The sequence below is a fragment of the Aphelocoma coerulescens genome, chromosome 5 (assembly GCF_041296385.1).
Source record: "Aphelocoma coerulescens isolate FSJ_1873_10779 chromosome 5, UR_Acoe_1.0, whole genome shotgun sequence".
In the NCBI taxonomy this organism is placed as follows: domain Eukaryota; kingdom Metazoa; phylum Chordata; class Aves; order Passeriformes; family Corvidae; genus Aphelocoma; species Aphelocoma coerulescens.
Window position 1 is genome coordinate 52,463,440 of NC_091019.1, and position 22,944 is coordinate 52,486,383.

The window sequence follows — 22,944 nt, forward strand, 5'->3', positions numbered from 1 at the left end:
CATCGTCTTCCTCAACCATCATGCCACACTCTGCATCCCAGCAATAGATGACCCACAGGCCAGAATGCGCTCAAAATCAAAGTCTGATTTCTGCAGTTCAGGCACATCCTTAGGTAAAACTGGAAGTATTGTTGTGTTGCAGTACTGAGGGACAATACAGCTGGGGTACAGCCAGGTCCTGGAGTGAGACTGCATTGGTGCCTGGGAGTTACTCACAGATATGGAGACCAAGTGGTACCAAAGTTTTATGCCCAGACAAGAAGCCAGGGTGTAAATTTGTCTTTGACTGTATCACTACTTTCAGCACAGAGGTAAATGGAGACATACATGTGGAAATGTGACACAAAGAAAAGTTTTCAGGAGGTAGGGAAATACCAGCATCTGAACTAGTGTCATCACCTTTATCCAGAGGGCTACTTACTGAGTCTAACCCGAGATCCCATATGAAATGAATTTGGGTAGATTCAGCTTTGCTTTAAATAGTCTGTAATCCACATCACGGAAAGTATACTGAACTGTATGCTGAACTTGGCACCATGGTCAGTGTCAGCTCAGGAGAGGCAGAGGCCGAGTTAATGTGGGCACAACCAGCTTACCAGACCCTCAGAAGGGATCCTACAAGCCAGACCTGCAATGTCCTCAGTGGGTCAGTTCAGGAGACTCCAGACTTTCAGGGAACAACACTAACCAGTGAATGAGGACAACTTCAAAGGGCTGCTAGTTCTTTCAACACAATCCCACCCAAACACTCACGCCAAGATGTAAACAGTGTCTTTCCCTTAGGAGTTTTCCCTGGGGAATCAGTATGATGCAAACTCAGAGAAATATGTGGAATTTCACAAAGAAAGAACAATTTTAAAGATAAAATAAAAATGTGGTGCAAAAAAAGGAGGTTGATTATGAATAACATTTAAAGCACATCTTAATAACATCTCTCTTTCAATAGCAATGCTAATTGCTAAAATCTTACATCTTGATTTCTTTTGCCTGAAAAGCTTTCAGCCATGAAAACTGCATAGTCACCAGACCACAGATAAATTTCCTGGGATAGGTCACAAGTTCAGACTAATTTTGCTTGATTGCTTAACAGAAACCTTTGTTCCCTTTTTAATAACGAAATAATAAGAATGATAAGAATGAAGCATCAGCGTATGAAACTGCACAGGCTGGAGAAGCACACAGGTGACACCTTTCACCATTTAGAGTGAAGTGTCCTCCCACTTTGAGGGAGACACCTCCCTCTGACCCACCCATGATAAGCTACTGCCACTCTGGCATTACCCTCTCCTCAGAAGATCTTACTTCAGACGCTTTTTGCGGACACTCAGTTCCAACGTAAAAGTAGGGGAAGAAGAAGGAAGAAGAAGAAGCTGGCGGCATCATGACATCGCTTTCGTGGGATGCAGCATGCAATGCTTATGCCTTTGTGAGGCCTTTTCTCTGGGCAGCCCAGGTGGGTGAGTTTATCTTCCCTTGGAGTAGCAGCAAGCCCGGAGAGCAGCCTGCTTTTCTCTTCTGGATCACTGATGCATGCGCTGTTTCTGAAATGAAGTCCTTGGCCACACAGCTCCCTTCATTGCCTCATTTCACCCACCTTGCATACTCCGTGTGTGTGCTTCGAAAGTTTACCACCTCCTGCGCCTTGGTGGGGTTCGGGGATTATACGACTGCATTGTTATCAACTGTCTTGTTGTTTTGGGAGGAGGTCATTGCATATTCGGACCGACTGGTTCCGTTCTCTTCTTTCCTCATTGGTTTCCTTGGGTGATCCCAGGTTCAGTGATGTGCAGGCAGGGTGGGGAGAGAAGAAAGAACAGAGATAAACATCTTCTTTGTCAATACAGACTCAAAGCGAGGAAATGTCAGGTACTTAATAATACTGAACTTTTCCTGTTTATTTTTTCCTTTTTGAAAACAGGCCAAACCAGCAGCTAAATTTTGTCAAGCATCATAGTCCACCTGGGAGGTGAGAGGTCTGATCCTAAGGTCTCATGATGTGCTATTGGTGTCCCCATGTTAGTCTGTTAATGGATACAGGTGTACCTGTTGCATGAGATGAAGGCTGCTGGAAGGAGTGCCCTCACTGCCACCTTCATCTCTGGAACACATGCTGGGCTAGGCGCTGGGCTGGGCTCTGCCTTGGGGTAGTCATGACCTCTCTCCTCAGAGTGTCACATCATTCAAACTGGGATGATGACCAGTCATATCCACCAAAGACCCAACTCCCTCACCAGTAATCATGAAACCACTGTGTTCGGTCACTAGCAGTGGACTCATCTGACCAGTGCAGACGTGTGCACCTGTGGTGACCACCCCAGACAATCTCCACAGCCAATGGAGAGAAAGAGGCACTTATAAAACACGGTTCAGAACAGCTTAAAGTGGATGTCCAAAATACATCAGATGCTTTGTGCCCAAGGCATCTGTGTTTCCCTGCACTGTCTGTAAAGGCAGACTAGTCTGCTAGCCCAGATACAGGTGTCTGTGTTCTGGGTGCCCAAGTTAGTGACTGAAACATGGTGCCTGCTGTGACCTACCAGACATTGAGCACCAATCGCCCTTCTTGTTTTGTTTAGTGGCCACTCTTACTATTTGGTAAAACAGAGCAGGATCACCAGTGTTAATTGTGAGACAATTCAGGAAATGCTCAACAAGTGCAGAAAACTATCAAGCATCTGTACATCACAGAGCCAAATCATTAATTTAGGATTTTATAGTTACTCTGAAAAGGGAGACCTCAGATTAAGTTCTGTAACAGACCATGTTCCATCTTGTAACTTCCCCCCACAACTTCCCTTCTCAAAAGAGGCTTAATTGAAGCTTTAAACATAATAGGAGGAAAAGCTTTGTGCTTTCCACATAGATATTCCAGACATGAATGTCTTGAGATTACGGAGTTGCTGAGGGCAAAAAGAGGACCAGATACACGTATTACAACAGTCAGTCTGTGCAACTGTTCTTGTCAATGTTTAACAAAACGAACGACAATTAATAAAAAATGGTTAATGACATTTAATTTCAGCGAAGTATTAATGAAAGATTTATGGAGAGTGATTACAGGTCAGTAAATTTGTTTGCTTGTAATCTCAAAGAAAATACTTCCGATTGTGATATTTTGTGCCTCTGTACCTGGTAAGAGTTAAAGCTTGTTAATATTCCATGATTTCAGCTGTTAGAGAATGGAAATGGAAGAGGAGACTAAGAGTTGTTGAGACCAAGGGATTTGATGAACTGTTTTTCAGTGCTCAACATGCAGTGCCTGTCTGCATCTGACACGAGGTCATGTTGGTTTTTCTTCTGTGACACTGCAAAGCACCCATCCACTGTGCTACATCCCTGACAGGAGGCATGGAGAATCTGATGGCAACGCTAATTTTTTTTCAGGGCAGGAAAAATGGTGTGGCTGTCTAAACTTCTCTGCTGCTTTCAAAAACTCTTTTGTTTTTCTTTTCTCCCAGTTCCAAACCTACCAGTGGTTAAAAAATGAAGGCATTTTTGCCACTTCTACTTGCAGTTTTTCTCCTATTTACCTGTTCTTTCTTTGGTCTCCTATGTTTCTGCACCTCTCCAGTTCCATTTTCTTTCCCTGTCTAGATTTCCTCTTCTTTCTTTATCTTAAAAAATGCTTTCCTCTCATTTTTATCTACATTTTTATGTTTTCTAGTAATGATTTTAAGATGGACTGCTTCAGTTGTCCTGAAATTTGCACTTTCCCCTCCCCAGGCTGTTGTCCCAGCACAGACCTGGGTGGATTGGACGCTCTCCTTTGGTGGTGAGATCTCTCTGCAGATCCTGCTGGACAGGTTGCCAGGGATATCACACCACTGGCACTTGCATGCAATGGAAGGGGATTTTTTCAGAGCCTGCAAACAGGGGAATGGAGATTTTATCAAGGTTTTGCTTCTGCCTTATCAATTGTGCAGGGTTAGTGCTAGCAAAACAGAGCAGTTATTTTCTTGAGTCTCAATGAAAAGACTGTTGTCAGATGCAAAAGTTCAGGCTTGGAGACTGCTCTGTTTAACTCCTTCACTCAATTTGTTTTCAAATGCACAACAGGCAGGGATTTGGGGTCAAACTTGCCCCAGTTACACCATTTAAATCACTGGCTTGGCACACTGGTATGCACTTGTCACTGTGATTAATCTGACCCATGTATTTAGATATACAAGGTCATGTTGGCTTGTGATTTTTCAAGTGCCCTCTTGCATTAGGGCATTGGCTCTCTGTGTGCCACTAGCTCTGTGCCACTAACTTTTTACTCCAATGTTTGTTGACTGTGGAGATCCAGGCATGCAAATTTTCCTCTTGCACACCAAGGGGAACCTTTTTATCCTATTTTCTGCTTAATAACCTAAATTATGCATGATCTTCCAAAGTGTGATACTCCAAGCCCCCTTTCAGATGATAAGCTATGGCCACACATTTATGCATTTCCATTCCAGGGCTGCTCTTCATTGGTTAAAGGGATGTTTCAAATTAGTGAGGAAATGAGTAGGGAACTATTCATATCCATGACATACTCACTTGGTGGCAGGCGAAACAGGCTTTTCACTAATAAGTGGTTTGCATTGTTTTACAGTATAATTTGCTATACATTGTTTAGCAAACAAATTGGGTCTTCATGCCAAACATCTGTGAATGAAACTCTGGCCATGCAACTCTGTACAGCTTAGCACACGCCTGAAATGATGCCTCAGAGTCCATAATGACCTCTCCACCATGCATGCATTAACTTGCTCGAGTCCTAAAATTAAGAAAGCATCAAACAGCCATTTAAGAGTGTATTTCACATGCCAAGCTTAAATTTCAGATGAGGGTCTGATCACATTTTAAATCTCACTTATCAAAGAATTTCATATTGGTTCATCATATTGGCTTGTACCAATCCTCTGCAAAGTCCTGGGTAAAGGTCAATGTACTGATGCACATTCAAACATAATCTGTATGTTCTGTGTTGAGAAAATTTTTTAGAGGAAACATAGTTTTTGGCCCTTTATCATGTCTAGTCACAAAACTTAGTTGGTATATTTGACAAAACCCTCCTTGCCAGCTTTGGCTACTGTGTAAATTCGGCACAGACCTACTGTTTGTAAGGCAATTGTGTGGTAGAATACTAGGAGAGAGCTACACCTCGTGTCCCACTTGTAGACACCTCAAAAAATCTCTATGATTACTCAGACAAGATCAAGTAAAACCAGGGCAGACTATTAATTTAATCCTGACTTTATCATGCCTCATTATAGGCTTATAAGAAGTGTTGAGAAGAGTTAAGATCACTTAGACATGGAAATAGGAGTTTTGTCCAGAACAGTAAACTGCAATAGTTTAAAACTCACAGTGCAAATTACATTTCATACACTTATGGGTGCTTCATGCTTGAAAGTTTAGAATAAAACCTCATTTTGTAAGACAGCCTGAGTGTTGCAAACCTGTTTCTACTGCCTACCTCCATAGCAATGTCTCAACAGTGCCAGTGCATCAAGTCCAGCATCTGGGAAGGCTGGGTTCCAAGGAAAACCAATCAAGCTACGAAGGGATGACCTTGGGCTGGCAGTAGAGACATGACAGGATCTCAAATTCACCTCCTTCTGGGGTTCCCATACCCGACTCAGCAGTCCCAGGAGACATCTGTCTCCACTTGGGGATTTGCTGCCCTAGATTATTCTCTGGGGAAACACATATCCTATTTCTTCCCAAACAGGAATAGAGTGTCATTCTTTTTTTCAAATATAGTTAGAGGAAGAAAGACTGTTTTTTTGGTGTCCATCATAGGAGGGAATGACCAGTGCTCAGACCAAGTGAAACTTTACTCTTTGTGAGCAGTGGTACAAAATTGTAAATTGTAAAAGCCACCTGCAAAAATCTCTTTATATATACATATATACATGAAAGATTGCAGTGTATGGGTATCAGTATCAAATGACAAAGATTTTACCAAAGCTGAAAGCTATGAGGCATCTCCCTACTGTCTCTGCACAGCTGTACCTGTGCGAATGCACAAGGTACCCATGCCAGAAATCCCTGCGTGTTTTCAGTTCCTCTCAGGAAGGTGCTTTCAGTAGCATGTAAAGAACTTGTCTCTCTCTCCTCAGTGCTGTTTCACCCCTGAACAAAACTCTCTGGGCAGCCCCATTTGGCAGCCCCACTTGTGGAGCTGGCATGTGCTGGGTTGAGTGTGTGCCTGCTGATCCCTGGGGCAAAGTGGCTGAGGGGAGGTGGCAAATCAGAGAGCTGTTTCACTTATATGTGCAATGATTTCAAAGCTCTTCTCCATAATGATATTTCATTAGCTATCAACACATAAAAGATAATGATTTTCAATAAAATTTGGTCTCATACAACTCATCCATTCACTTCATAGGCTTTGTCTAGCCTCAGGGGACATATAAATAGAAATACTCAGAAATATCCAAGCTAACTAAATACCAGTAGAGGTCAAACTGCAGTGGCATCTTCCTGGGTTACAAAAAGTTGTCCAAGAATCACGGTAAATATCTGTGTAGTTTATTTTCATTCAGTTTTCTCCCCAGAGCTAGGATGCTAGCTGTTTAGAGCTCTTGGCTAGACTTCACTGCTGGAAGCCCAGATAAGATGATGTGTGGGCTATAGTCACACTTCAAATACATCCTTATTTAGCAGATAGGAATGGAAGAATAAATTTTGTAATGTTATTCAATTACTTGACCATCAATCTACATAATCTGAATGTTTATGAGAACATAAAGAACATGAATGGAGGCTGTTTACATCTCAGTACTGGGGCATTCATCCAAAAACTGTTTGTTTCATGCTGGCCATCAGTCATCAGAGGCGAAACACTTTCCACAAGAGCAACTGGTGGGAGAAGAAAAGTTGCTTTCTAAGACTGGTTTGTGAACAGGACTCCTGCTAGAAGAGCTCAGTGCACTGACAACAGTTGCTTTCAGGGACACAGCCATTACATTTGTGTGCAGCCACACACAAGGAGCCTTGCTGGTGCTGGCTGGTGGCCAGCCTGGTGCTATGGCTCAGACATATGGGGCTCAGGTTGGAGGAGGACAGTTCTCTGGTCAAAGTCTTCAGAATCACGGAAGGAGTCACATTCTGACTTCTACCCTTAACTGTCTCAGAGACAAGAAAAAATCAGTCTGGATATATTTTATTTGACAATGTAAAGACAGAAGTCAAAGAAAAAACCCTAATGATGAAAATTCTCTGGAACCTTAGTTTTTCTCTGTTAAATTAGTTAACGGCCATATGTGGACCATCTCTCTGTCCAGAAAACAGGCAGTACACTATTCATTACTTGTAGGAAGAGGTTACAGGCTCTCCTACCTCCCACATACATAGCAAATGTTTTACAGTTATAATAAAAAAGCAGCTCCATCTGGACAACTTTTAGCAACTCACACACTACTGCTCAGTGTTTGTCTCCCAAGGCTTTTACATGTATCCCCCATATTCCCATCTCCACTCAGGTAAGTTAGATAGTCCAGCATCTAAAAGACCAACAAACAGTCTTGCCCCTGTGTTTATTACTTTTTACCACAATATATGATATTTTTAACTTACTCTTCCAAACTAGAAAGTGTTATAGGTATCTTGGATGATATTACCTGCAGCATTTGGAAGGACTGTGTATACATTTTTCAGTTTTAGATATTTGATGGAGTTCTCCTTCCTCAAGCTGCATTGCCCCTTTTCTCCTTATGAAAACAAATAAAAAGTCTTTTGTGAATCAGAAAAGGCCATTCTTTCCCTAGAGACCTTTGAGTACTTCAGTCTTAGCCAAACTGAACCAGTGGTCAGATGATAAATAATATTTACAAGAGCAAGTAATCATACAATTTTTAACATCTTCAGACCTTTTCTGTGCAAGTGCTCTGCATAGTGCTAGGACGATTATGCAAAAGCAGAAAGTCTTTCATAGCTCTGGAAATCACGTTGCAGGATAGCTTAATGTAACTCCAAGATACCATCTCCCAGGGAGAGCTTCTTCTTTTCTGACTGTTCACAAAAGCGCTTTGAAGCCTGCGATTTACAGCGAACTCGGCTCTGCCTCACAGCCAATTTTAGCTGACCAGTTTCTGGAGTACATTTAAGCAAGCCCTGCTGGCATGTGGGCGATTTCTGTTTTGGGATGGTTCACACTGAAATTCCCCTCTCTGTTCATGGATTGAGCCTTTTCTGAGTGTTTCTCCCAGGGGAAAAAAAAAATCCATACTGCTCTGCAGCCATTCATCAGCACTTAGAGATTCCCTGAGCTGGTGCACTCGGGCTGCAGAGCATTGGGGGCAGATCTCTTTCTGCAGAACTGCACCTCTCTCAGCCTGCTGAAGTCACTCTGGGTATGTCTAAAGGGAGGGTTTGGACTGTTCAGATTGCAAGTAATTGCAGTATATTGCTGAGCCACATGTGAAATTTAAGAAGTGGAGTTTAGTCTTCATTTATTTTCAGCAGTGCAAAGTCAGAGTAATTCCACAGACTTCACTGGACTTGGGGAGGATTTGTTCTGATGTTACACAGGAAGATCTGTCCCTGCGAGACAAAGGGGATGGATGCAATCCCATTTCCGACTAAGTCTTCAATTAAGCTAACTTCAGAATTATGCTCCTACATGAAACCAATCTTAAGGAAGAGAAGCAGCTTTATTATTAGGATACTGGACAATTAACCAACATAATTGATAAAAGTACTTTCAGTGACCCCTCACATAATAACCCATTCTTTGCATTCCCTCTAATGATCTTTAAAAGGTTTTATTGACTGGAGGGATATTACAGCTGACATTATCTGTTCTCAGTGTAGAATACACTGTCAATATGTTTTGATTATAAAAGCAGAAAAATGAATGGGACTACTGCAAAAAAATGAACTCACGATGCCAGCTTCTTAGCCTGGCAAAAGGCTACTAAACAAAATAAAAATATTACACCCCCCCCCCCCCAAAAAAAAAAAAAAAGAGACATTAAATGCATGGAATGAATGCACCTTCAAACAAAGCCAAGACATGTCTGGAGGATGGTCATGGCCATGGCCATGCCTGGCAGTGGACTATGCACTGGCAGTGCCCTTTGGGGATGAGCTCCTGCTCCTCAAACACCTGTCCTGCGCAGAGCAGTGCAGGCAGCTAAGGCACAGTCATGGAGCTCAGTTCATGGGGCACCACGCTCTGCTAAGCAACACAGAAGCAGCCTGGGATTGGAAATATTTATGCTCCACCCAGAAAAATGGGATTATTTGTAACTCTACTGCATTAGGCATGATCTACCCCCACAAAACTGAGACATGCATGTTCTCACAGGTGATGGCATGAGGGCAACAAACTTATCTGCCACTCTAATACAAAAACACCAGTGGAATCCCAAACCTAGATCTCTCTCTTAGTTCTTTAAAATTCTCTAGACCTTCTGGAACAGATTGAACAACTATTCAATGCTTGCTATCTTCCAAGTGCTTAACAAACATTAACTAGGAAAACTGGAGAAACATTAGAAGGTGTCCTTACAAAAAGATATCCATACTGGAAGGAAAACTGGAGGAGGAAAAAGGAACAGGAATCCCCTACCATGTTCGCAAAATGAATGGCTGTTGGTGCCTGTGCCCTGGGTCAGGGACGGCATCATTACTAAAAAAATGTGGGGTTGGAATAATAAGGGACAGAAAGAGGAGATGAGCAAGGGCTGATCTTCACTACTCTCTTGCTCTCTCTCAAGGACACTATGTCTCTCACCAATCAAGTGACTGTAGATACTGCCATTTTAGGCAATGGACTTTTCCATCCCCCAAATTATGCTACTTTGTGTCCAGATTTTTTGCCAAATGCAGATAGCTTGCCATTTAATCACTGTCAAACATAGGCAACAACTTGAATGATGGACTTGATCCATACAGAAGAACGAAGCTACTGCTATTTCACAGAACCATTTAAATATAATTTCACAACATTATTTAAATAGTATGATTAATTTCTGTGCAGATGAACAAAAATTCTCTACAGATTTTGTGTTACAGAAATGTCTTTGAAAGAAGAGTGTCTGCAACACAAATAAATGCAAGGAGCTGAGAAGAAAATTAAAACTCGTAAAATTAACTGACCTTTGCAGCTATCTAGATCACTTTGCATTTGAGGCAATCTGTCTCTGCCTTCAACCAGACTGAGACCACTGATTTTCATGCAGCTGCTTCTGGCTTTCTCCACTCACAGTAAAGAGTTTGCACAGCCAGACCCTTCTTTTTGAAGGATAAATGCAAACCCAATGTCCATGGATTGCACAGGATGGTCCCAGCCTTCCCATGTTTCAGGTGTGCTGTGGGGCAAGTCTATGAAGAGGTAAGTCCTGCTCACCATGATGTCTATGCAAAGACTTGGTTTTGTGCAGTTTTAGACAATTGTAACTGGGGACAATTTCTGAGGAAGAATTTGAGTTTAGCCAGTCTCCACACTGGCTTCTCAGGGCTCAGAGCAAGTGAAGGGAAGAACCTACAGTTCCAGCTGCTTGAGAGTATTAACATTTTTCATAAGGTTTCATGCCACTGCCTCAAAAAGCAGACACCAAAGGCAACGCAATTTCTCCATGTGGGTCCTCTTTCCAGGGTCTCTTTAAAAGGCTGGAATGAGGAATGATCCTATTTTCCCGCTCTTACCTCACACACAGCTGGGATGAGGCTCTTTACATACACACATCATACCCCTCTGTCAGTGCTTCGCTCCATCACCTGGCATTAGCCTGGGGAATGGGGCCTGTTGTGCTCCCCCCCCACAAACACTCTCTGACATGGCTAATTAACCAGCAGGTCTCCAAGATGTACAAACCAGTAGCATTGTTCTCCAGCCCAGCCCCACCAGCAAGGCTGGCCATGTGCCTGCTGGGGGAGGGGATGCTGGAGTGAGAGAGAGGGAAGGGTGTGGTGGAGCAGGATCACTCCAGCAGATGCCATCTTCTCCTATTCCCAGCTCTGCCCACGCTGACCTACTGCATGTCTCGCCTTCATGGCAAGGCTCTCCAAGCAGGGAGCTGTGTGCTGCTTAGCAACCCTGCAGCACGATACATATTGAGCAGTCAGTACAGGGGTTGCAGAGAAGGAAGGACAGATACAGCAGAAATCAGACCGTGCAGCCCCTCCAGCAGTGGCAGCACAGGTCCAAGGGGCTCACGTGTGGCTGTGATTGATGTGCACCCCATGAGTGTCACAGATATGCAGAGGGGGACCCTGTCTGTACCTTTTCCCTCTGGACAATGTGGTTGTAGGGCAGTGAACAAAGCAGCACAACAAGGTGAGGGGGTGTGAGATGTGATGTCCCTTCAGCTGGGACCCTCAAAACCAGCTCCACTCAGCAGGAGCTGCAGTTGTTCAGCCAGTGGAGAAATCAGGCTTTACTGCTTTTACTCAAAATGCACTGCAAATACTTTGCAGAAAGCAAAAGGCGGCAATAAGGCCACCAAGAAGGTTTCTATGGGATTCTTTTTGTGCAGAGGGAATTTCTGGGTGATAAGGAGCTGGAATGCAGATCTACACCCTCACCCTACTACCATGGGTACAATTTTCTCTGAGTCATGAAAATATTGACCCAGGGACTGCAGGCTGCTGCTGCTGGGTTCTTGCAGGTTGTAAAAACACAGTCCTGAGCTCAGATACTCCAGCTAATCAAGAGAAAAAGTTTCTTCAAATGTCTCTGCACACTGTGCTGGCTATGCCTCAGCCACAGCTGTGGCTGTTCACTAACAGGGTCAGCCACAAGCACCCTCACATCAGCTTGCAAAAACTGTGACTGGCTTAAAAACTAAATGAATGCCTAAGAAAATTTTATTTCTTTGTCTTTAGGAAAAAATGTAATAAAAACATCATGGTGAACCTGGCACCTCTCCTATATGTTTCAAAGCTCTAGTATTAACTTTTATCTTCTATTCGTGTTGGGTTAAATCCAGAATGCTGCAACCAATATAATTACACCAGCATGAGCATTATATTCTGTCACAAGTGTGTAAAATCCACCCATGAATATCAGAGTTTCACTAAGGCAGTAACTCTCAACAATACTTGGCTGTATGGGTCGACTTCTGCCCATTTGATGTGGCACTCTCACCTGCAGTAGAAAACAGAAGAAATGGCAAGTTTGTTTCTGGTGATACTGAAAAACTAATTTGTCACAGGACAGACCATAATTCTCTACAGATTTCTCTTGGCATCTTTGTCAATATATCACAAATTAGGAGTGAACAAGTGCAAAATGATCCATAAGAGAGTATTCTATGAAACACTGGAACCACTTGTTACATGCTAAAGACTAAAGCCTCCTGAAGGCTTTCAGTGTTCCTGGCTATGAGAAACAGTGGGGCATTTTATCCATTTATGACCACAAACTTACTCCCTAGCAGAATTTGTGAGTTTGTATAACTTAGAAGAGACAGTGAAATCCTGCCCTACAACAGTTATAAACACATGTAGTACTTATAAAAGTCCCAGACTGACAGCACTGGAGAGCAGATCCTTCTGCTTTTCTGACTAACACATTCTGCACAGACAACAGCAAAACAAGCTGTTCTGCACAGCAGTGCCCATGTGGCTTGGCTCAGCCACCTCTCCAAGTAAAAGGCTATTTTATCCACTTCAGTCATCAGTCCTTGAGCTGTCCAGGGAGCCTAATAAATAGTTGCAATACTTTTGCTATTCTACTTAAAAAATGACGCCAACCCTTCTTCATCTTGATGCACCTAAAAAGCATTGGGCAGCACCAACTATTAGCCCTCTGTCCAAAACCCGCAGTGATGCCACTGAATGAGCAGAATAAATACAGCAGAGCTCTGGCATCTCCAGTGGGCTTGGGTCAAGCTGTAAAGCTCTTCAATGGCTTGGAAATTGCCTGGAAATTTCTGGAATTTGGAAACCTGGAAATTGCTGCACAACCAACATCCAGATTTCAATACTGTTTGGGAGAACAACTGATTTTCCTTGTATTAGCCCTCAGTTTTCATCAAGCAAGGCTATATTTAGTTTAGTAAATAGTGATAAATTTGAAAGAACACAAGAAAACAAAAACTCTCCATCCATGGAGATACTTAAAACCCAGCAGGATACAAACATAAGCAAGCTGCTCTAGTTGACTCTGCTAAAGCAGAAGTTTGGATTGGATGCTTTCAAGCAGTCCCTGCCAACCTCAACCATCCTGTGATTCTAAAAGCTCATTTCTTGATGATTAGAAAATGGGATCTCCTGCAGGAAGATTGGTTGCCCAGGGTATTTAAATTGTCTTTAGTAGGTCATCTGCAGCCTCATTCCAAGGACGGGAGTCAATTCACCACTGGGAGATGATTAGGCATAGAGGCTAAGCAACACATGGGGATATTGGGCTTTGGTTAGAGGTGACAGAAGACCTGGACAGTGATGTTCAGGGGTAGATACTAATCCTGTTGTTGATAAACATCAACATTCAGACAGTGGAATCAGGCCACAATGCAAAGGTCTTTTCCTTACTTTTCCAAAATGTTCAAGTCTGCCTTTCTCTCAGCTGCCCTCAGTAACCTTCCCAGGGTCTTTCAATGAAGACTCTATTCCCTTTTCAATGGCACTTCTTAGGGATTGATCCCTTTTGCAGAGCTGAACTGGTCTGACATCAATGAATTGCATCAAAGACACATAGATCTGCCCCCACAGACCATCTTCTTCCCTTTGGGTGTCTCCCACTCAAACAGTACCTCTAAACATATCTTTTCCACCAACTATCTCACTCTATCTTCTGAGTGATTACTGTCTTTCCCTGCACCTGCTGAGAATTAAGGCACCATTTCAGTACAAACTCCTCTAGTGTGTCAGGAAGAATAGGAGACATTAACAATTTCAATTCACCTTGACCTGTCATCAGTCATACTGCGAATTGCTCTTCAAAGCAATTAAGCACGTTTAGGATTCTGTCTTCTCTGCTCAGGTTAAACAGCACTGTTTTGTTGCAATTAATATTGATTTTGGACTAGATCATGCTTGGCCTCAGTGGCTCATAGGAGATGACCATGTAGAGGACTACACAGTTCTTGCTCTTTGGGGGAATGAGTAGTACAAAATTAGCTGGGGGAGAAGTACAGGGCCATGACCTGTTTAGTGGGACACAAACCCCTGCTCCATGGGACACCTTCACCACAGCTCCCACTGCCAGTTCTTGGCCTCTTTAAGAAGGTCTCAGTGTCCTCCCTTCACAAGTATCTTGTTAAACAAAGCCAAATTTCAGAACTTTGCTCCCACTTCTGAAACTAGACTTTGCAGTATACAGGGACCATAAATCATACACAAATGCTAAGCACCCTAAAAATACCTGAGCAATGAATTTTAAGACAGTTTAAATATGACCTGTCATTTTATTGCAGTACAATATTTTCTTTCATTTAATTATTATTTGAAGGTGAACTCAGCACCTATGTAAGGAAGTGCCTATGTAGGCATTTATAGTACCTTTCTCTCAGGCTATGAGACATATAAAACAGTGGCTTCACAAAGTTAGAAGAGTGAATAAAAGGTATATCATGTAAAACTTGGCTATCAACAGCCCACTTTCCCTGCTGACTTAGCAGGAGAGCTTTTTTGGCAGCAAACCCTGCAGTACATCTGAGAACAGATGTATCCATCCTATCTGAAATCTAGCAGAATCAAGCAGCCACATCACTAAGCACAATGAACTGCTCATGGGTCATCTCAGACTGAAGGGAAGTTCCAGAGACACTGAGTAGATGTTTTTCACATGTTGGAAAGCCATCTGAAACACTCCCAGCCAGGTTGAATAGCTGGCACAACACTTGTCATAAAGACCAGGATGCTCAGCCTTGCTTTCCCCTTCGAGCTTTGACAGATGGCTCCGTTATCTTAATTTCATACAGGGAGCCAGGGATTTATTTTTTCCTCTTATGTAAATATCTTACTCCCTTCACAGACAGTGACACACCAGTGAGCTGCAGAAATAGGATTACACACTGCATGTCCTGCTCTCCCCCATCTCAGTTGCTTATTTACCAAACAACTCTCGTTAATCCTCTTTACTGTGTGTACTTCCCACTTCCCTCTAGTCTTACTGTCTTACTATTATTCAGGTACTTGCAGATGTTAAAAAAAGCTTAAGAGACAGTCACCTCCAGAGCTGATTAAAATTGAATTCCATTGATTGTTTTTAAATCTGCATAGATTCACACCAGATGAAGGTTTGTTAGAGCTTCTGGCATTCACGGTGCACTTGCCCAACCCAAAAATCACATAATACTGAAATGATCCAGCCTTCTCCACCCTGTGTTAGTTTATAAATCGTCTTTGGACTTCCTGCTTTTACTTCTTGATTACAGTTTTTCGGGGAAAGAGTGAGAATGGCAGGTTTTTACAGACAAAGACATGGTAGAGAATTACTTGGACATATTCTAGATTTTGAAGCAATTATTCATCTGCTCTTTTTATGTGTTACAGAAATCCCTGGTTGTGGGATCACTTTTTTATCCATGAAATGTATGGAAAAGTCCCACTGCTTACACTGAGGCTGAGTCCCAGCCAGTGATCAAGCCTGTCCTAGAAATCTACAAATGTCACAGATGGTGCTAACTGACTATTGCTATTTTTTTTCTGATGTGCTATGGAAAAGATTCTTAAGAGAAAATTTACATTTTTTTAAAAAGTGGAAATACCCCTCTAACACAAAGACCATAGAAAATAGCTGGTTTTCCACTGCCAAACTGAGTGTGCTATCATCACATAACCATGCTCCAGCACAACATAATAGCACCTGGGATTTCCTCTGGTGCTTGATCTATTCAGCAACACACATCTGTAGCTGGTGTGCCAGTCATGTGTCCAATGCTGCAGTCACCAGCAACACAAAGATGAAACTTAGAAGTTGCTTGAAGCACCTTTGAAGTATCACTCCATAGGTATCTTCCCAGAGTTCAACCCATCTGAGTATTAACGCTGATGGATGCAACTTGGTGAAAGTTCCCTCATAGACCAGAGAGGTCAAATCCATTCACTGGAATGGATTTCAGCATTTCTTGTGACCATATTTCATATTGGGAGAACCTGAGTATTTCCAGGGTAGATGCAGGGATGGAGGTAGTAGCGTACTTGCTTGGTTCAGGTAGTTATTATATACAAAGAAGCACCAATCCACTCGGTTGTATTTTATTACAAATTGCCTTAGTGCCTAAAATTGGTGGTACACTGAAGTTTTAGCTTTTATGAGGGAAAACAAACTACCCCAGGAGACACAGTTTATACACAGATTGAATAAAAACAGTTGAGTTATGATACCTCGAGGACAGTCACTACCTCTCTTCCTGCTACAGAAAAGCAGACATAAGAGAGTTTGACTGGGTCTGGCCCTTTGAAACAGTAAATGAGATTTCAACTTAAGCACAATAGGATTTTTCTTTTTCTTTTTACTTCAAATTTGATTCTTATGAAAGTGAGGGATTAATACAACAGATCCAGACTTAATGCAAATAAATCCCTGCCTGCACTTTCCTACTGAAGCATTTAACCCTTGTTACACCCTACAACCAGGTGACTGCTGTTACTTCATTCTTTGGCACCTCTTCAGTGGTGGTAGGAGACAGATTTGTCAGAGGTACTGCAGTGACAGAAATACCAGTTCCAGGAGATATGCAGGAAGAAGGGCCCAGGAGGAGCGCAGAGGAGAGCTGGTGGGATGAGGGTGTGAGAAAGGACTGGGAAGAGCATGGTTATGGAGCTTAAAGCTGGGAACACAATGGAAGAACTCTTGGCTTCAGCATCACCCAGATTAATCCCCTTACTCTTTCTCTAGTCACTTCTACCTTCCAGCAAAAAACAAAATGAAGGATTTCTCACACTAGCTAAAGCCAATTCAGCTCAACAATACGTGATAATACTGTGTTGAAGGCAGAGATGCTTTTCTTGTGAACCACCTGATCTTATTTCCCAGCATTTATTGACAGATATCTTTTACAGTGGATCAAGAAACCTGAACTACTGGGGAATGCTGCCAGGCCCTTTAGGGATTCTTTTAGCAGAGCTGTTTTAGGAAGGACTCATTGATGAAAAGAAATGCTCTAGTTACCCTGTAAAATTATAATTAATAAGATTTTCTTTCATAGCTGTCCATCCCACATCTGAGCAGTTTTTAGCTTAGCATTTGTCAGCAGTGTGAATGTCAAAAATAAGAAGATCTAAGAGGAATTTTCCCTCTTTTCTGAGCCTAATGCCTGTTCAAACAGCTGACTTGTAGGTTGATATTCATGCTGTTGACAAATAATGGGTGTCTTCATCAAGTATCAGTATTACTCTTTACTGACACGAAGCATGAGACTGTTATGTGAATTCCTCAAACCTTTGCAAGGCAGCTCTAAATCTGTCTCTTTAAATTTAATTTCTATTCCTCCCATCTATTTCTCCCATCTACCAGCATCACAGCGGATTTGAAAAGCAATTCCTTACGAGGCACAAGTTGCACTGGAGAGTTCCTGCTCTCATACATATATTTTGCAGCTTTGACACAAATCATTCACAGTTTGGCAGTAGGCAGACAACTACAAATGAGCAGCAATGGTAGATCAGCAACTACAAGTACGAGATTTCACACTGTGCTACCGATTCAACTGGATGCCAATCTCAGTCCTCCAGAGACAATTTTTCATAAGTGCAGTAGCTAGAGTGAAAGCTTTCCAGATCTCCCAAAATAATAAACATTCACTTTAGCTAAACTAGAATAGCAAAGATATTTATGTAAATTTAATAAGAAATAAAATAGAGATTTTCTCTTCTTGCTGGAATTCTCCCTTTTTGATGCCCTTTCAAATCCTGCATAAATTTTTCAACAACCACCAAACATGTCCAATGCTCCACCACTGTGACAGCTCTGCTGAGGCTCAACAAAAATCTTGCAATCACTTTGCACACAGATAACATTTTTCATAAAAACTATTTTCATTTATTTTCCTTTCTGCCTCACTCCAAAATATTATCACTCAGAAAGCATGAAGTTGAAAAAAACTGTCATTTAATCCAAGCTGAGATTCAGATGTCACTGCCGTGTCTCATGAGAGCTATGGACGGGCATCCTGCATTCTCTACTGCAGGCTGGGTCACCTGGATATACCAACAGCTCCCAGCCAAGATACTCAGAGTATGAAACAGTGACACCACGAACACACAGCTGTGGGGTGTGGTCAGAGCCATACTAAAAACAAAAGAGAAATGAACCTTCATCCATCTGGCCTACAATTCCCACAAGTTACTTTCTCTTCTAAATCAACCCTTTGGACTTGCATTTGGAACCTTCACATGGAAATGTTAAAATTTTGACCTTTTCCACCAGAAATATAAAATGTTATTTTAGTGAAGAAATTATTTTTGCTCATATTTTCTGTGTAACTGAAGTCAATACTTCCTAACTACTCGAGGCCTAGGCAAGTGCAGCTATTGCAAAGACAGTGAGCTGAAATGGCTACTTCACACTGTTGTACATAGGCTTCACAGAGGCTTTTACATTAAAAGAGAAAGGTTTTGAATTTTTTTCTGTAGGTTATAATTTTGAAGCAAGAATAAATTAGAAGTACAGTCTCCAAATGAAAACTACACATATTACCCAAGGCTTTGAGTTAGAAGACTTTGCATTCATTTGAAATGTTAAAATTAGTAATGGGCCTGGGCCAAGAATCTCACATTCCACATGTAAATTTTGAACACTACCAGAAGTAGTGATCAAATACAAGTAGTACAGTGTTTCCTACCTCTACACTTGGCCAAGCCGAAGCTCTCCACTTTCACTGGCAACCTGCAGTAATTTGACTTTGGGCAAGTTCTTATTAATCTGAACACCATAACTCTCTCCCATTTCTACTTTTTCTCTTCCTCATGCCCATGACTACATTGAACTACATCCTTTACACATGCAGGGTAAGGTACATGAAGTGACTTTCCAGTGAAAACACACATTGGCTACAGGATGCCTTTTGCCTTTTGGATGTCTTTAAACTGAACAACATATTGTAAGACAAGTCTTGGGTCAGCCTCTGTGGGGCTGCATTGCCCCAGTAAAAGCATCTGGAGTCTTACCTTTTTATGGCTTTGTAGCAAATGATGACAACTACAAAGAGGAACACTAGTGTGGCGCAGCATACTGCAATGATAATAACCAGGCCTGGCCACCAGGTCTCTTCAGTGGGACAAAAGGTAGACTTGGGAGCTGTAAAAAGAGAGTGGAAAAATACATGAGTTCTCCCAAATCAACAGGGTATAATCAGATATGCTTCAGTCACTCACGCAGTAGCACTATACCAGGACTACAGATACATGCAAAGATGTTATTTCACATTTAGGACCTGTTTCTTTCTTTTCCCCAAGCAATCAATTTTTCTTATTGGTACTAGATATTTCTTGTCATTGTCCCCAGATGACCAAGTTCTCAGTGTCAGTGTTGTCTACAACCTGGTACTCAGCACGAAGGAGAAAGGCTCAGCTCTGCTACCAGTGGGAAACATCTTCTTCCTCTGCATTGACCATCTCCAGCTGCATCAGAATTAATTTTAGAGAGGGATATTATGCTGATAAGAGCATGTTTTCAAACCCCATTAGGAGATGTTTGTTGGGAGCCAAAGCAGTGGCTACCAATCTGTATTGTAGTCAATATTACTGTAACCTTGGAGTGAGGAAGGGGGATTTGTTTTAAAAGAATGGGAATTCTATTACATTTACTAATTTCTTTCAGAATATTACAGTTGACAGGCTTCTTTTCCATTAAACTACCTTTGAATTCTAAGTCACATAGTCAAGAAATGTTAACATTAAGAAATGTTAACTTGTGGAAATATAAGCTACTATTATTACATTTTTCTTATTGCATTTAGGGATAGAATTGTCCATTTAAGTACCAAAACAAGAAATATTTTGTATCTGGTGACATTTAGTTATAATATTTTCCTTCAGGGCTAAGTTCCTTTTCCCATGCTTTGAGGGGACACATTTCCTGAAGGATGGTGAGTAACAGCCAATGCCATGAGCAGTACCAGTGTATTGCAGAGGGGAGAGAGAGCCTTAATGCAGCCTGTGCAGCCACATAAATTCCATGAGAATTTTGGTCACCTTAAGTGACATTTAGTAATGATTCAGTTGATGGGACTGTCTGTATCTACATTCTCAGCTAAGTAGGTGAGAGAATGAAATATAGAAAAAGGCTCTTTTTTGAGTCTAATTGTTAAATTTGATATTCTGAACTTCCAGTTATACACATCATAAATAGCTGAACAAGTTAAAATATGTCATCGGTCCAGTATCATTTATTGTGATTTGACATCTCCTCTGTCTCCTGTGTTTGATCACAAAAATACATGCACATACCCTTAGATTAACATTTAATAGATTAAATAATGAATAACATGATTACTGAGAAAATTTGCTTTTTCCAATTGCAAGATGTATAGAGGAATTGGCAACATTCACCCTGAGGAATCGGCAGGAGCACCTTAGGAAAAGACTAGGTAAAGAACTATAAGAAGCAATAAAAATAATAAACCCAACAGTCTGACAACCAGTGGTTCCCAGCTCCTCCTTTGACTATGTTCACTTCTAGACTGCCCCAGGAACTGAATTTCTACTTTATTATTATGTCAGTTGCAGAAGTCTGTTTTCAGGGGATGGTGGAACTCTTTATTGTGTTTTGATAAAGCTAATGATTTTAATATTCTCTGAAAGTTTTCAATTTTTTAAGATTCCAGAACAGAATGCATTTCAAAGATGACAAAATGTTTGCATGAAGGAGCAGGCAGTGTCAAGGTCAACTCTACCCTCCTGGTGCTGTCCTGAAAAACATATAAGGTTGCAGTGAAGTCAAAGGAAAAACATTGATCAGCAGGTGCCATGTAAAATTTGATGAGATCACAGAAGATGGGAGGAGTGGGGCTATCCTTCTCAAGCCCTTGTTCTTCTTCAAAGGCAGGGTCAACCAAACTAGTCATAAAGCAAAATGGTGGTGAGACTGGGCTGCTCCTCAGCACAATAAATGAGACTGACAAATGGCAGAGACAGGGTATAAAGCCAGGCTTGTCACATGCCTGTACCCCATGTGCTCCTTGATGGTTTATCATGGTATTTTTACATGGAGAATAAACAGATACATGTGGGATTCAATAGTAAACATTACTCCTATATGCAGTCATTAATGACAGGAAAATAAGAATTGCTAATGTGGAGGTGACTCCTAATCCACCTGGCTCAGTTCCTTTCCCCACTGGTCCAGACTGGGCACTCAGAAAGAAGCACAAGAAATCATACTGGAAGCTACCAAAGCCTGTTTCTTAGTGGCTCATGTTTTCATACAGATTTAAAAATTATTTTCTATTTCTACTCCTTATTAATGCAGTGCTAATCTTGTTTTCCTTTGAAAGATCCACTCCTTTTTTAATAAGTGCCTAGTTACATGTGCTTTTCTGCCTTTCTCAGTATGTGTTCACAGAGCCCTCATACCCTGACATTTCTATGTCCTTAATGCATTTCTCCTCACAATTATTCTCTGAGGAAGAGCAGAACTGCATTTAATCCCCTTATGATGATGGGAAGGCTGAGCTTGGCCTGCATGGATGACTCCTCTGTGTGCAGCCAGAAATGTCAGCTGAGAGAGGAACTTCCCAAAGAGCCAGCAAGATAACTGGGAAACACCATGTCTTCAAGGGGGAGCCTCTTAGTGAGTCCCACACTGAGCTCCTGATGCTAGGGAGGTGCTGATGTCCCAGTTCCCTTGGGCTGGAGCTCACAGCTTTTCCCTGGGGCTGGGGAGGCTCTCCATCCTGTGCTTGACTCTCAGATCCCAACTTATCACCCACACCTGGCAAGGGCTGAGCCTGCAGGTGTCAATGATCTCTCAGTGATGAGAAATTATCCTGGGTGAGGGCAGCTGCAGCACCCTCTTGCAACTGTGCCACTTTGCATGGAATAGCAATGTATTTCTCAGGCACTCCCTGAAAGAGCAAAGATGTGGGTCCCAAAGCCTCCTCTAAGGAGATACTGACATCATTACAAAACACACTGAGCAGAAGATGTCCCACACTACCTATAACAATGTCAATGTCCGGTTGTTTCACCATCTTCACCTTTGATGAAGAGCAGGAAAGCAATTCTCCTGGTTGCTTCCTTCTTTGTACCACCTCTTTCAAACACATTATAAAACCCCAAAAGCTGCTTAGTTTCAGAACCAAATCGTGCCCTTTCCCATGAGTAAAGAAACAACAGCCTGTCACATACTGCTGTCATTCAGAGAGGTGTAGCTGGGGAGTGGAGGACATCCCTGGGTGCCTGAAGTCCCTTTGTCATCACCACTGGGCTATTGAGAGCTGAGGGCTGGCCAGCCTGGCCACAGTGGGTGCAACCTCGGCACCCATCACCATCTCATGTGAGCAGCTTCAGATGCTCAGAGCATGATTGCTTCTTGGTTTGACTCATTCCTGGCTATTCTTCACTGCTCTCAAAGTCAGCTGAATGGAGAAAATTATTTTCACAGTACAAAACAACTCAAGGAAAATTTGATTTTTCTGCTAAACCTTGAAGTGTTGTTCTGCACATTGAAAATGCTGCTGAGTGGAAAGTGGTAGGAAAGTGATGACATTTTAAAGAAGATAAGAAGGTTGAGTGAAGTAATCACAGCCTGACATCCTGACAGAAATCCTGCAAAAATAATGAAGATCTCATTCAATTAATAAAATATTAAAATAAATAATTGATGATAAACAGCATAGATTTAGGAAGACATCTTGTCAAACTAACTAGATATTTTCCGAGGAGATTACTAGTTGATATATAGATGTACTAGTGCTAGTGTGATAACTTTAGACTTTGATATGGCATCCAACTTAATTCCACGTGCTGTTGAGGTTATAAAACTATAAAGCTACACACAGAGTAAGTGTGGCACACATAAATTGAGTTAAAAGCCAGAGAACCAGTATGTCTCAAAATCTAACTATAAACAGA

At 41.9% G+C, this 22,944-nt stretch overlaps 1 protein-coding gene across 2 annotated transcripts in view; it reads right to left on the reverse strand.

Annotated features, from left to right (window-relative positions):
- Nucleotides 1-1,445: 1,445 nt before the first annotated feature.
- Nucleotides 1,446-22,944, reverse strand: part of PRIMA1 (proline rich membrane anchor 1) — a 48,387-nt gene continuing 26,888 nt past the window's right edge. Inside the window, exons 3-4 of one of the 2 annotated variants that reach the window (XM_069018145.1) lie at nucleotides 19,039-19,168; nucleotides 1,446-1,759 (exon numbers count right to left, since the gene is read on the reverse strand). In XM_069018145.1, the coding sequence (XP_068874246.1) occupies nucleotides 1,660-1,759; nucleotides 19,039-19,168 (230 nt within the window). In that variant the 3' untranslated portion in view covers nucleotides 1,446-1,659. Of the gene's footprint in view, nucleotides 1,760-11,871; nucleotides 12,068-19,038; nucleotides 19,169-22,944 lie in introns of those variants that run through there. The other variant, XM_069018146.1, reaches the window with a different exon arrangement.